We start from the raw sequence: 12,698 nt of genomic DNA on the forward strand, positions 1-12,698 counted from the left end.
AATTTATTGTTTAGTCAGAACCTTAGAGCAACTGTGTATGTGTTTGACAGAGGACGGTGTGGGTAAAGGAGGGGATGGAGGGTGAGTAGAACGTGTCCATTTCTCTTACCAAAATCTAGTCCCTATTTTATTTCCACATCCCAGCCCAAAGAAGATGATTTGAGAAAAACCCTCAACAAATCATCTCCACACTCATTTCCACAGCCTTGAGGTCAAGCCAAACTACAGTCTGATTTAACAAAATGTCTCACAAGGGAAGTGAACCAGAGCAAACTGCATGGAATTTTGAGGGGAATTAGAGATTACCATGAGCTCCAGGAGGTCAATGACCCAATGAGTACTAGAAATGATTCTGTCCAAAAAAGACCTATACTTCCTTACTTTGCCTTCCTTCCCTCCTTTTCTTCTATCCACTGCCAGCCCAAGCACATGCAAGGAACCAAGTTAAAATAAACACTTGTAGATTAAAAGCCAAAAGGCATACACTGTGCCCTAAACATCTCAAGATATTCTTTTAACTACCTGCATTTGTTGCACCAAATAATAAAGGAATAAAGACTGTCATTCATCTCCTATAAGCGGAAAAACTGTAACTGGTGTAACTTCTATTAAGAAAAGTCACATATTCTTGGGCTCATACAAGCACTACAGAAGAGGAGTAAGGAAGACAACAGATTTGGAATCGGAGTGCGAAGAGTGGGTACCAAGAAACAGCTGTAAGGAAATTTAAGACTAACCTCAAGTTCAACAACCAATTATTCACAAAATTATAGAACCCAACGGAAAGAAAAATCGATTTAGAAAATGGTTCGATTCCTTTCAGCAATTTGCAAGCACACAGAACTTTCAAGACTGGGTGTATTTTTTTCAAAACGAGATTTCCAAGCCTCACCTGCCAGAAATTCTTTTGTAAGTTTGGAATGGAGCCTAGGAATTGATGTGTTTATTTAAAATGTTCCCCCAGAGACCCCGATAGGCAGTCAGGTTTGTCAGAAGTGCTATATACCTTTACAAGAAGAGCTCCTTCTAATTCTTATTAACACCCTAGTAGCCTCTATTAATTATCGAAGTGCTTCCTTTAAATATGCCAAATCGAACAGCACCAAGCCACCTCAACCAACCCCTCGCCCTCCCTACGGTTACAGCCTTCATTTCAGTTCATTCCTCACAAGAGCCATCTTTCTCACTTCCATCGTTGTAGCAATCAAGTAATGAGCAGAATGGTAAAACAAAGGGAAACTATCACTTCAATACCCGGAAATCCTGTCAGTTCTAACACATGAGGGAAGCCAATCCATCCTAGAGCATTCCAATCTGCATTGAATTTTGAACCGATTAAAACACTCTCAAGGGTGGTCTGTGAAGCGGGACTGAAAGGTTAAGTTAGACAAGAGCTCTAAATCTGGAAACGATGGGCGGCCAAGGTCCTGAAAGGAAAAGGGAGACCTGAGAGCCGGGGTGGGGGGTGGGGTCGCGGAGCGCGGCGAGCGGGCACCTCAGGCGGGTTTTGACACTCGACACCCCAGCCTTCACTCGGGTTGCTAGGAAACAAAAAAGGCTCCACGTTCTCTGCAGCTCCTCCCGGACCCTCAGCAGAGAGCAGCGGCCCCGAGGAGAGAGGACGCCATGGGGACTGGCCTGGGCACTGCCCCGGGGGCGCGACGACGAGGGGGGGCCGGGCGCAGTGAGCGGGCCGCGAGTTCGGCGGCAGGGCGGCCCGGCCTCCGACTGACCGGGAATGGGCCCTCAGCGCCGAGCTGAGGAGAGGGGAGGCCGCGGCGGGCTCGGCTCCCACCAGGCCGCGTCCCAGGGCCCAGGGCGGGGTGCGGGGCCTAAACCACCACCCGGCTCCGCGCGGGGGAGGGGGCGTCTACTCACACGTGCTGACAGGCCGCAGTCCGCACGGGCGTCTTGAGCACCTCCTGACAGACGGGGCAGTAGAAATCATCTTCGGTGTACGACGTGGCCGCTGAGAGCTCCTCGGCCATGGTGGGCACGAAGGATGAAGGCGATGGCGGCGGCAGCGGCCGAGGTGGCGGTGGCGGCCAGGGGCCCTACTCCCTGCGCGAACCCGAAAGGGGCGGGGAATCGCGTCAGGAAGCCGCTCGCGCCAGGAAGCAGGAGGGGCCCTGGGGGGCGGGGCCCGGGAGGGGCGGGGCCGAGCGCGGAGACGCTACGGCCGCACGCGCCGGGCGAGGGTCGTGCCCTGGGGCGCTGCTCCCACAGGGGCAGGACGGGAAGGCGGCGCCTAGCGGGAGGCGGTGGCCGAGAGCCCGACGATTGGCTTCACGGTCGCTTCCGCTCGAGCCAGGCGCCTCCCCTCTCACCTGGGAAGGGCGTTCCTAGCCCTTCCCCCGCCCAGGGCCACACCCTTACCTGGCTCCGCAGGGCTCCGCGACCCCGCCCTCAGCCCTCTGCTGCCCTTCTAGCCTCGCTTTTCCCCGGCTTTTAGGCTCCTTTCTCCCACTCGCTCCCCGAAACCCCTCTCCCACCCGCGAGGCAGTCGGTCTCCGGGCGGCAACCTACCCAGGACCTCGGCTCCGCGCCCCACCCCGCCCGACCCCGCCCTGTACCCGCCTCACGCCCCGCCCCCCGCACTCAGCTTGCGTAGACTCTCACTTAGGAGCCCCAGAGCCCCGAGGCTGGTGAACACGCTTCCTCGGCTAAAGTTCGTAGAGAATCCCGGCGCCGTAGTTGGGCTTCTTGTCCAGCCTTTGCCGCCTTCGCAGCCAAGGCCGGGAGGGGAGAGACGGGCGGAATACGTGGTGCACATCGACCCGAAACGGGGCCGATCCTGAGGCTCATGGTGCACCGGGATACCGCCGCCCTCTCCAGCTGCTCTCCCGGGTCATCGCTCTGCCCGGGCGAGCGGCGAGCCTGGGATGGAGGAGAGGCGGTAACGCTGCCTCCATAGCAACCGGCGCTTGTAGCCCACAGCAGGTTGTGACATCACCAGCTGGGTGCTCACCTGTACCCCTCAGCCTCCCTCCAGCAAGGATCCCATCTCTCAGAACTCCTATCAAATATACTGGTGTTTTCAGGAATTTTTCCATTAAAAAAATATTGCCTTGCCTAATAGTGTTAAAGATTTGGTCCTTGTCAGAATGTTTTGATCTTGCCAAGGTGTGTTCTGTAATAATCCGTTATGAGATTTTAATCCTTTGGTGAAAAAAAATTATAGATAAGCCTCCTTAAGAGGCTTTAGACCTCATCTTCAGACCTTAACACAGTGAGTTACAGTCACAAATACAGTTTTCCACCAACACCATTGTTCTGTTGTTTGATAGCTTCGAAGAAAAATGAGGTAGAAGCATGGATCTAGGCATTTTACCGTAATCAACTAAATGTTTTTTTAATGAGTCCTTAATTCCAAGATATAGCCACACAATTGATAAGTGAATAAGATGAGGTCACAATTATGTGAACAGAGCTAAAGAAATATAGAACATCATAAAGCATCCTCAATTCACTTGAGGAAAAAGTTTGATTACCATGCTTTGTTAAAGCGTTCCACTATGGATGAATCAACTAGGAGCCACTGAAAGGACTTAATTCAATTCTGTCATTTATTGTCTACATTGTTCTTGGCACTGTGATAAACGTCATGCAGGTGTCATCAACTTTTTAAAAATATTCATTTGTCCTGGGTCTTAGTTGTGGCACTTGAGGTTTTGGATCTTCATCTGGGCATGTTGTTCAGTTGCCCAGTTGTGTCCAACTCTTCACAGCCCCATGGACTGCACCGAGCAAGCCAGGCCTCCCTGTGCCTCACCATCTCCCGGAATTTGCCCAAGTTCATGTCCGCTGCATTCATGACACCATCCAGAAATCTCATCCTCTGACACCCTTGTCTCCTGCCTTCAGTCTTTTCCAGCATCAGTGTCTTTTCCAATGAGTCCGGTGTTTGCGTCAGATGACCAAAGTACTGGAGCTTCAGTTTCAGCATGAGTCCTTCCAATGAATATTCAGGGTTGACTGGTTTGATCTCCTTGCTGTCCAAGGAACTCTCAAGAGTCTTCTCCAGCACCACAGTTTAAAACCAACAATTCTCAGCACTCTGCCTTCTTTACAGACTAGCTCTCAAAACCGTAAATGACTGCTGGAAGACCATAGCCATGACTATATGGACCTTTGTCAGCATGGTTATCAAGAGGTTCTTTAGTTCTTCTTCACTTCCTGCCATAAGAGTGGTATCATCTGGGCATGGGGGATCTAGTTCCCTGGAGCTTCCCAGGTGATGCTAGTGGTAAAGAACTTGCCTCCCAGTGCAGGAGACATAAAAGACATGCGTTGGATCCCTGGGTCAGGAAGATCCCCTAGAGGAAGGCATGGTAATCCATTGATCAGGGATCAAACTTCACCTCCTTGCAATGAGTCCAGGTGGTCCAGTCTTAGCCACTGGACCACTGGGGAAGTTAGAGGTATCATGAACTTTGCTCTCAATTTGTTTATACTCTTGGTTGTCTATCAAAATGATAGAACAAAAAAATGATATTTTCCAAAGTATCAATATTAAATTTTTCATTAACAGTGACTATGATGCAGAAGATGAATGATTGGATTTGTACAGACTTGAAATGGGTCTTAATGTACATCTTTAAACAACAATTCCTAGAATAATACTGAGTTATTTGTCCAGTAAACAGCGAATTCCCTCCACCACCAATCTACAGTGTTTGGCATTATTTTCTTCCTTTCATAAATAGCAAAAAACAGTAGAAGTGGAAGAAGACAGGCTAATTTTAGCTTCAGATTTATTTCTTCAGAGGAAGAAAAGCACCTGATGGGAGAGATACCTAATAGCAATAGTCCCTAAGTGCTTTTTAAATTCTTTCATAATATGGTTCTTGGTTCCAAATTTCACATTTTTGATACTATATTCCCAATCATATTTTACTTATTTTGACCACTTTTAGGAAGTAAAATGCATTTTCTACTTAGTAGAATGTTTCCCTTTACTCATTGAGAATTGTTAATTAGAATTAATTTTGTGACTTTTATTTCATTCTTTCTCAGTAATGGCACCCTTCCTCAATGCACTAATCCAAACACGTTTGTATTACTTTTCATATACTCTATGACTCAGGTAAGTCATTTTGGCTTACATATATGTATATAGTTGGCCACATGTGGAAATCCATCAAAAGTGTGGGTATAAGGAAAACGTAGTCATCTTTTGAGAATTAAGCTTAGAAAAATAAACCATAAATGCCAAAAGACATAACCTTCTGTCTTGGCAGCTTTTTATATGAAAAGCTACTTGATATTTTTATGGCATTTTCACAGATTTACTCAAGATCCATTCAGGTGTGTAAGTAAAATGTCTTCAGGTTTGGGGAACAGTAGGGGAAAAACTCTAAATGTTAGACCAATTTATAAACTTAGTCTGTTGAAATAATTTAAACATTTCCTCTAAGTTTAGGTTAAAACACTCAGTCTCTTAATAGTCCATCTCGCTCAGTCGGCTATCCTCAAAATGACAAGTGGGAGGATAAAAAGAAAGACAAAGGGTAGTTGACATGAACTTGAGACACTACTCTGGAATCCTGGTCCTAAGGTCTACAAAGTCTCCTTAAATTCTCGCTGGACTTTTCTACAGAGAGGATAATTTTGACTATTCTCTGAGATGCGGGTCTTGGGCATTCTGTTGCTGGTAATGTGCTGGTGAGGGCTACTCTGGCCTGTCCTAGCTGGGTCATGGCCCTGCCCTGTGCCCTTTTTGATTCCATCTCACCAATACTGTAGAACCTTCTAGATCTCTGCCACTGTCATCTTCTGGTTTCTTGATCCTCAATGCAGCAGGTCCCTCATGTTCTCAAGACAACTATACTCCAGTGTATCTCCGGGGTCCCTCCCCTCTGTCTCTGGGAGGAAGACTCATTGTATGTCATTGGATTTGCCTGAAGTGCTGACCCATAGGTTGGTTCTGCCCAGCTTATGAGGCCATGTGCTTTCAGCTCCCCAACCCTCAGCTCTCCTCTCAACTTATCCAACACATCTTTCTTCTCTCTTTTCCAACTATAATTCTGTCAATGAAAATCAATCAATCTAAGAACAAAATGGAAACTTTTATTCAAGCTAAATTTGAGAATTATAACTTGGGAACAGCTTCTCAGAAAGCCTTGAGATATACAATTGACTATTAACTCAGCCGTAAACAAGGAACGAAAATTGGGTCATTTGTAGAGATGTGGATGGACCTAGAGTCTGTCACACAGAGTGAAGTAAGTCAGAAAAAGAAAAGCAAATTTCGTATATTAATTCATGTATGTGAAATCTAGAAAAATGGTAATGTTGAACATCATTCCAGGGCAGGAATCGAGATGCAGACGCAGAGAACCAACGTGTGGACATGGCAGGGGAGGTAGGGGGAGGGTGGGATGAATTGGGAGATTAGATTTGACTTAAATGCACTACCATGGACTTCCCAGGTGGCTCAGTGGTAAAGAATCCACCTGCCAATGCAGTAGACACAGGTTGGATCCCTAGGTCCAAAGATTCCCCTGGAAGAGGAAATGGAAACCCACTCCAGTATTCTTGCCATGGACAGAGGAGCCTGCTGGGCTACAGTCTATAGGATCGCAAAGAGTTGGACGTGACTGAGCAACTGAGCACACACACGAATACACTGTGCTGTGCTGTGCTGAGTCACTCAGTCATGTCTGACTCTTTGCAACCCCATGGACTGCAGCCCGCCAGGTTCCTGTCCATGGGGATTCTCCAGGCAAGACTAATAGAGTGGATTGTCATGCCCTCCTTCAGGGGAATCTTCTCAACCCAGGGATCAAACCCAGGTCTCCTGCAAAGCAGGCAGATTCTTTACCGTCTGAGCCATCAGGGAAACCCAGCAAGTACACTACCAGGTGTAGAATAGATAGCTAGTGGGAACTTGCCATATCACACAGGGAGCTCAGCTCGGTGCTCTTTGATCACCTACGGGGTGGAATGGAGGGGCTGGAGGTGGGAGAGGGAGGAGATATACATATGCATATAGCTAATTCACTTTGTTGTACAGCAGAAACTAGTGTGACATTGTAAAGCAGTTATACCTCAATAAAAATAAACACATTAGTAAATAAAGAAAGCTCTGAGAACTGTTCCACCTGCTAGGAATTAAGGCACAGTTATATGAGTTTTCTGAGACAGAGGACAGTACATCAAATGAAGTGATATTGACATTTTACATAACTCAGATCTAAGCATCCTGGTGGCGGGTCATGTGAGCCCTTACAAGATCAAGGAGGAATGTTATCTTTTAAGGAGTTGTCTTGATAATGCTAGGAGAATGTTGCTTTTTATGGTTGAACAGGTGTTTCCTGCTAATGGGGGAGCTTTTGTTGATGCATGATGTGAATACACAATGCACAGTGGGAGGAGAGAGGAGGCCAAAGAAAACTTTTTTATGTTTAAATTTTTGTCTTGCCAAAAAATATGAATTATATTTCACAATCCCCTGGACTGGAAAGAAAGGACCTCTCTCCTTGCCATTTATGGCTGATGGGCTGACTGGGGTGCTCCCATATGTAAAGCTCTTCAGTCAAGTCTGCTAGGCCAGGTAGTTAACATACTAAAGGGGGAAACAAATACATTTAGAAAATTAATTTCTCTCTTGATAAAGCCTAGCTTTGTCTTATTACAAAATCTTCAAAGCTCGTTTTGTGGTAAAAGTAATTGCCTTGGAAGAGGTGAGTGGGGAAGCTGGGAGACGGAATAGGAGGGAGGCTCACTGTTCGCCATCTGCCCTTCAGTATCTATTTAAATTGGCATTATGTGGAGTCATGATGTTCAGCTGACTGGCATCAGTGCAGCTCTGCAAGTTCTTTCCAGCCTGGCCCATTCTGACTGGTCACTAGTCTGTCCTGAAGGGCCATTTGATTCCAGTTGTTAAATGTTATCAATATTACTCCTGACAATGTACATAAATAACCTATTCACTGAAGGCGTATAATTTTTTTAAGCATTTTTTTAAGTAAAGTTCTTTTCATTCCTGTTGAATTAATACTAATCAGCGGTGGCCACACGACTGGAAAAGGTTAGTTTTCATTCCAATCCCAAAGAAAGGCAATGCCAAAGAATGTTCAAACTACCACAAAATTGCACTCATCTCACACACTAGCAAAGTAATGCTCAAAATTCTCCAAGCCAGGCTTCAACAGTACATGAACCATCAACTTCCAGATGTTCAAGCTGGATTTAGAAAACACAGGGGAACCAGAGATCAAATTGCCAATACCTACTGGATCATTGCAAAAGCAAGAGAATTCCAGAAAAACATCTACTTCTGCCTTATTCACTACACTAAAGCCTTTGACTGTGTGGATCACAACAAACTATAAAAAATTCTTCAAGAGATGGGAATACCAGACCACCTTACCTGCCTTGAGAAATCTGTATGCAGGTCAAGAAGCAACAGTTAGAAATGGACATGGAACAACAGACTGGTTCCAAATTGGGAAAGGAGTACATCAAGGCTGTATATTGTCACCCTACTTATTTAGCTTATATGCAGAGTACATTATGCCAAATGCGAGACTGGATGAAGCACAAGCTGGAAGCAAGATTTCTGGAAGAAATATCAATAACCTCAGATATGCAGATGACACCATTTCTTATAGCAGAAGGCAAAGAAGAACTAAAAGGCCTCTTGATGAAAGTGAAAGAGGAGAGTGAAAAAGTTGGCTTAAAACTCAACATTCAGAAAATGAAGATCATGGTATCCGGTCCTATCATTTCATGGCAAATAGATGGGGAAACAATGGAAACAGTGAGAGACTTTTTTTTTTTTTTTTGGCTCCAAAATCCCTGCAGATGGTGACTGCAGCCACGAAATTAAAAGATGCTTGCTCCTTGGAAGAAAACCTATCAGCAACTTAGACAGTGTATTAAAAAGCAGAGACATTACTTTGCTGACAAAGATCAGTTTATTCAAAGCTATGGTTTTTCCAGTAGTCATGTATGGATGTGAGCTGGACTATAAAGAAAGCTTAGGCCAAAGAATTGATGCTTTTGAACTGTGGTGTTGGAAAAGACTCTTGAGAGTCCCTCGGACTGAAAGAAGATCTAACCAGTTAAACCTAAAGGAAATCAGTCCTGAATATTCATTGGAAGGACTGATGCTGAAGCTGAAATTCCAATACTTTGGCCACCTGATGCAAAGAACAGACTCACTGGGTAAGACCATGATACTGCGAAAGATTGAAGGCAGGAGGAGAAGGGGCCGTCAGAGGATGAGACGGTTGGATGGCACCACTGACTCGATGGACATGAGTCTGAGCAAGCTTCAGGAGTTGGTGATGGACAGGGAAGCCTGGCATGCTGCAGTCCATGGGGTCACAAAGAGTCGGACACAACTGAGCGACTGAACTGAATTAATACTTATTACCTCTTTTTCCCACTTCACCACAACATTTGTGCACACATGTGCACTCATGCACACATGCGCATGCACACACACACTCTCACACACACACACACACACACACACACACACATACACAGACGGATGCCTCAGGCTGGGGTATGAGAGTCAGGGGTACTGGCAGCAGCAGACCTAGAAGATGCCCCCTAGCATAAGTTCTCCAAATTTACCTGTTTAGTCTACCACAGTTTGAGACAGTTAAGTTTCAACTCCTTCATAAATGCCATTATAAATATGCATTTTCATGCTATTTACCTGAATTTAACTTCATATCAGCAGTGTTTCTATACACTATTATGTGTGTGTGTACTTAGTCGCCCGGTTGTGTCTGACTCTTTGCGATCCCATGGACTGTAGCCCGCCAGGCCCCTTTGTCCAAAGGGATTGTCCAGGCAAGAATACTGGAGTGGATAGCCATTTCCTTCTCCAAGGATCTTCCCAACCCAGGGACTGAACCCAGGTTTCTCACATTGCAGGCAGATTCTTTACCATCTGAGTCACCACAGAAGCCCATACACCTCAAGCCCCTTCATGAACACACCTGTACCCTTAGCTTAAAACATCCCCAGTTTAGCTGTTTAGAGGGACACTACTATGGGAAAGATCTCCTGTGTTCTCCCTACTCGCTGCAAATAATTAACTCTTTCTTCTTCCCATCTTTGGCTTGGTTGTGTCTATTGGGTCAGTACCTTCCAAGAGGTGAACTGTTTTCAGATAACATGAATGCACTTAATGGAGAGTGACAAGAATATAGGGATCTTGATTTCATATTCTTGAAGTGCGACAGTCACAAGCTGGGACTACACACACAATCAATTGTAATATGAAGGCTATAGAGCTGTCATTTCTAATAATAGTCCTATCAGTAGCCCCATTGGGCCTATATATATTGTGAAATAAAACCTCCATGTTGCAACTGATTAACATAGAGGTATGTATAGTCCCAACTTGTGACTGTCACTTTCAAGAATATGGAATTGAGATCCCTATATTCTAGTCACTCTCCATTAAGTGCATTCATGTTATCTGAAAACTGAGTTCATCTCTTGGTGGGTATTGAGCCAAAAGACACAATCAAGCCAAAGATGGGGAGGACAAAGAGTTTATTAGTGTCAGCAAGTAGGGAGAACATAGGGGATCTTTCCCATCCTAGTGGCCCTCTAAACAGCCAAACTGGGGAAGTTTTAAGTTAAAGGTACATGCATATTCATGAAGGGGCTTGAGCAGAGGAGAGCTCAGCCTAGAATTCAGGCAAAGGTTGACAGAGTCCAAGATTTAGTTGATTGAAGTCAGGAAGGTCAGCCTTACCTTTCCATCCTGCACTTGATTGGGGGCCTTGATTATTGTCGCACTGAAAGATACATCTTTATGTATATCCCATAAGGAGGAACTAGGACTCCACTTTATCACTGCACTTTTCTCTGTTTCTGCATTTCTTTGTTCCCTTAAGATCATTATTACTGAGACCTGTCCGAGGGCAATCATTGTGGCCAGACTCAGATCACAAAATGTCTTAGGCCAAAATGGCTTCTCTTAAGTCAAGAAAGCCATTCTCTGGGGACTCCCTTGTTTATCTGCTTACATTAACTTGGAAGGTATGTTAACAGGAACTAACAATCAGCCACCTCCTTCCTTCCCCAAGCAGAGGAAGCCAATCCACAGAGAGCAAACAGGCAGCAAAACAGACATTCTGAATGCAGCTCAATTTGTCCCACTGGATAAGCTATGCTGTCCTCAGAGGCAGAGCCATAGATTAAACCAGAAATGGCAATAAATGTCAACAAATCAACTCACATTCCAAATTTTCTTTGATGTTGTTTTACTAATGTTTGAGAAAAAGATACAAATTTGGAGAAAAAGATACCTGTCCCCGTCCTTCCTTCTAAACCACCTTCTCCCTTCCTCTTCTCTTTTTCTTTCATTTACTTCACACATTTATTGACATCTTCTGGGCATTGTTCTGTCCTGGGCTCACAGCCAGGACAAAGGCAACTATTACAAAAAGACTGCTGCTGCTAAGTCACTTCAGTCGTGTCCAACTCTGCGTGACCCCATAGACGGCAGCCCACCAGGATCCCCTGTCCCTGGGATTCTCCAGGCAACAACACTGGAGTGGGTTGCCATTTCCATCTCCAATGCATGAAAGTGAAAAGTGAAAGGGAAGTCGATCAGTCCTGTCGGACTCTTAGCAATCCCATGGACTGCAGCTTACCAGGCTCCTCCATCCATAACTAGTTCCAGTATAAAATTGAAGTCAAAAGCTTGACACCAGTTTTCAAAAGCAAACAAAGGCTAATTTTTAAGGTATAGAAGAAACCTCCAGAACATAAATACTCTCTGTTCATAAAGTTAATGATTCCAGTCATTTCCCCTTCAATACACATATATTTGTACTTCCTCAAAAGGAGATCCTGGGAGTAGGAAATGGCAACCCACTCCAGTATTCTTGTCTGGAAAATCCCATGGACAGAGGAGCCTGGTGGGCTACAATACAGTCCTTGGGGTTGCAAAGAGTAGGTCATGACTGGGCATCTGAGCACTCACACTAAAGGATACAATGCAAAGCCCCTTCCAGCTATGCTTCTAGAGGTGATGCCATAAGTCTACTCTTTTTCCAGTGCAATATCTCTTCTTCCTTTAGTTGAGTTTTAATCTAGTCCAGTTTTTTGTTTGTTTGTTTGTTTGGCTGGGTACATCCTGTGGCTTGTGGGATCTTAGTTCCCTGACCAAGGATTGAACCCGTGTCCTTGGCAGTGAGAGCACAGAGCCCCAACCACCCGACTGCCAAGGAATTCCCCTGGGTCAGTTTTCATATCTCATCATCCTGCTGTCTTTTTTAGAAACAAGTGTTATTTATTTATTTTTAAATTTTTGGCCACACTCTGCAGCCTGTGAGATCTTAGGTCCCACACCAGAGATCCAACCTGCGCCCCCTGCACTGGAAAGCAGAGACTTAACCTGGACCACCAAGGAAGTCCTCTACCTGCTATCTTAGACTAAGTCATAAATGTAATCCCTATCCACCCCTCTTAGGGGGAAAGCAGAGACTTAACCTGGACCACCAAGGAAGTCCTCTACCTGCAATCTTAGACTAAGTCATAAATGTAATCCCTATCCACCCCCTCTTAGGTACCACAATGCAGAACAAATACAACTACAATAAGAACTTCCACTCAGAACGTGGAGAGAGGAGAAGAAACCATAGACTATGTAGTGTCTGCTGTTGTACAGAGTTAATGGAGCAAAGCAGGGAACCACTGAGTCCCGTGAGCATCGTTTG

The 12,698-nt window shown here is 45.3% G+C and overlaps 1 protein-coding gene across 4 annotated transcripts in view; it reads right to left on the reverse strand.

The window, feature by feature from the left end:
• The window catches only part of RNF138 (ring finger protein 138), a 41,666-nt gene extending 38,809 nt beyond the window's left edge, over positions 1 to 2,857 (reverse strand). The window contains exons 1-2 of one of the 4 annotated variants that reach the window (XM_069568944.1): positions 2,620 to 2,857; positions 1,879 to 2,061 (exon numbers count right to left, since the gene is read on the reverse strand). In XM_069568944.1, coding sequence (XP_069425045.1) covers positions 1,879 to 1,988 — 110 coding nt within the window. In that variant the 5' untranslated portion in view covers positions 1,989 to 2,061; positions 2,620 to 2,857. Of the gene's footprint in view, positions 1 to 1,878; positions 2,268 to 2,376; positions 2,559 to 2,619 lie in introns of those variants that run through there. The other 3 variants (XM_069568942.1, XM_069568943.1, XM_069568941.1) reach the window with 3 other exon arrangements.
• Positions 2,858 to 12,698: the final 9,841 nt, after the last annotated feature.

The sequence above is a fragment of the Ovis canadensis genome, chromosome 23 (assembly GCF_042477335.2).
Source record: "Ovis canadensis isolate MfBH-ARS-UI-01 breed Bighorn chromosome 23, ARS-UI_OviCan_v2, whole genome shotgun sequence".
Lineage (NCBI taxonomy): Eukaryota > Metazoa > Chordata > Mammalia > Artiodactyla > Bovidae > Ovis > Ovis canadensis.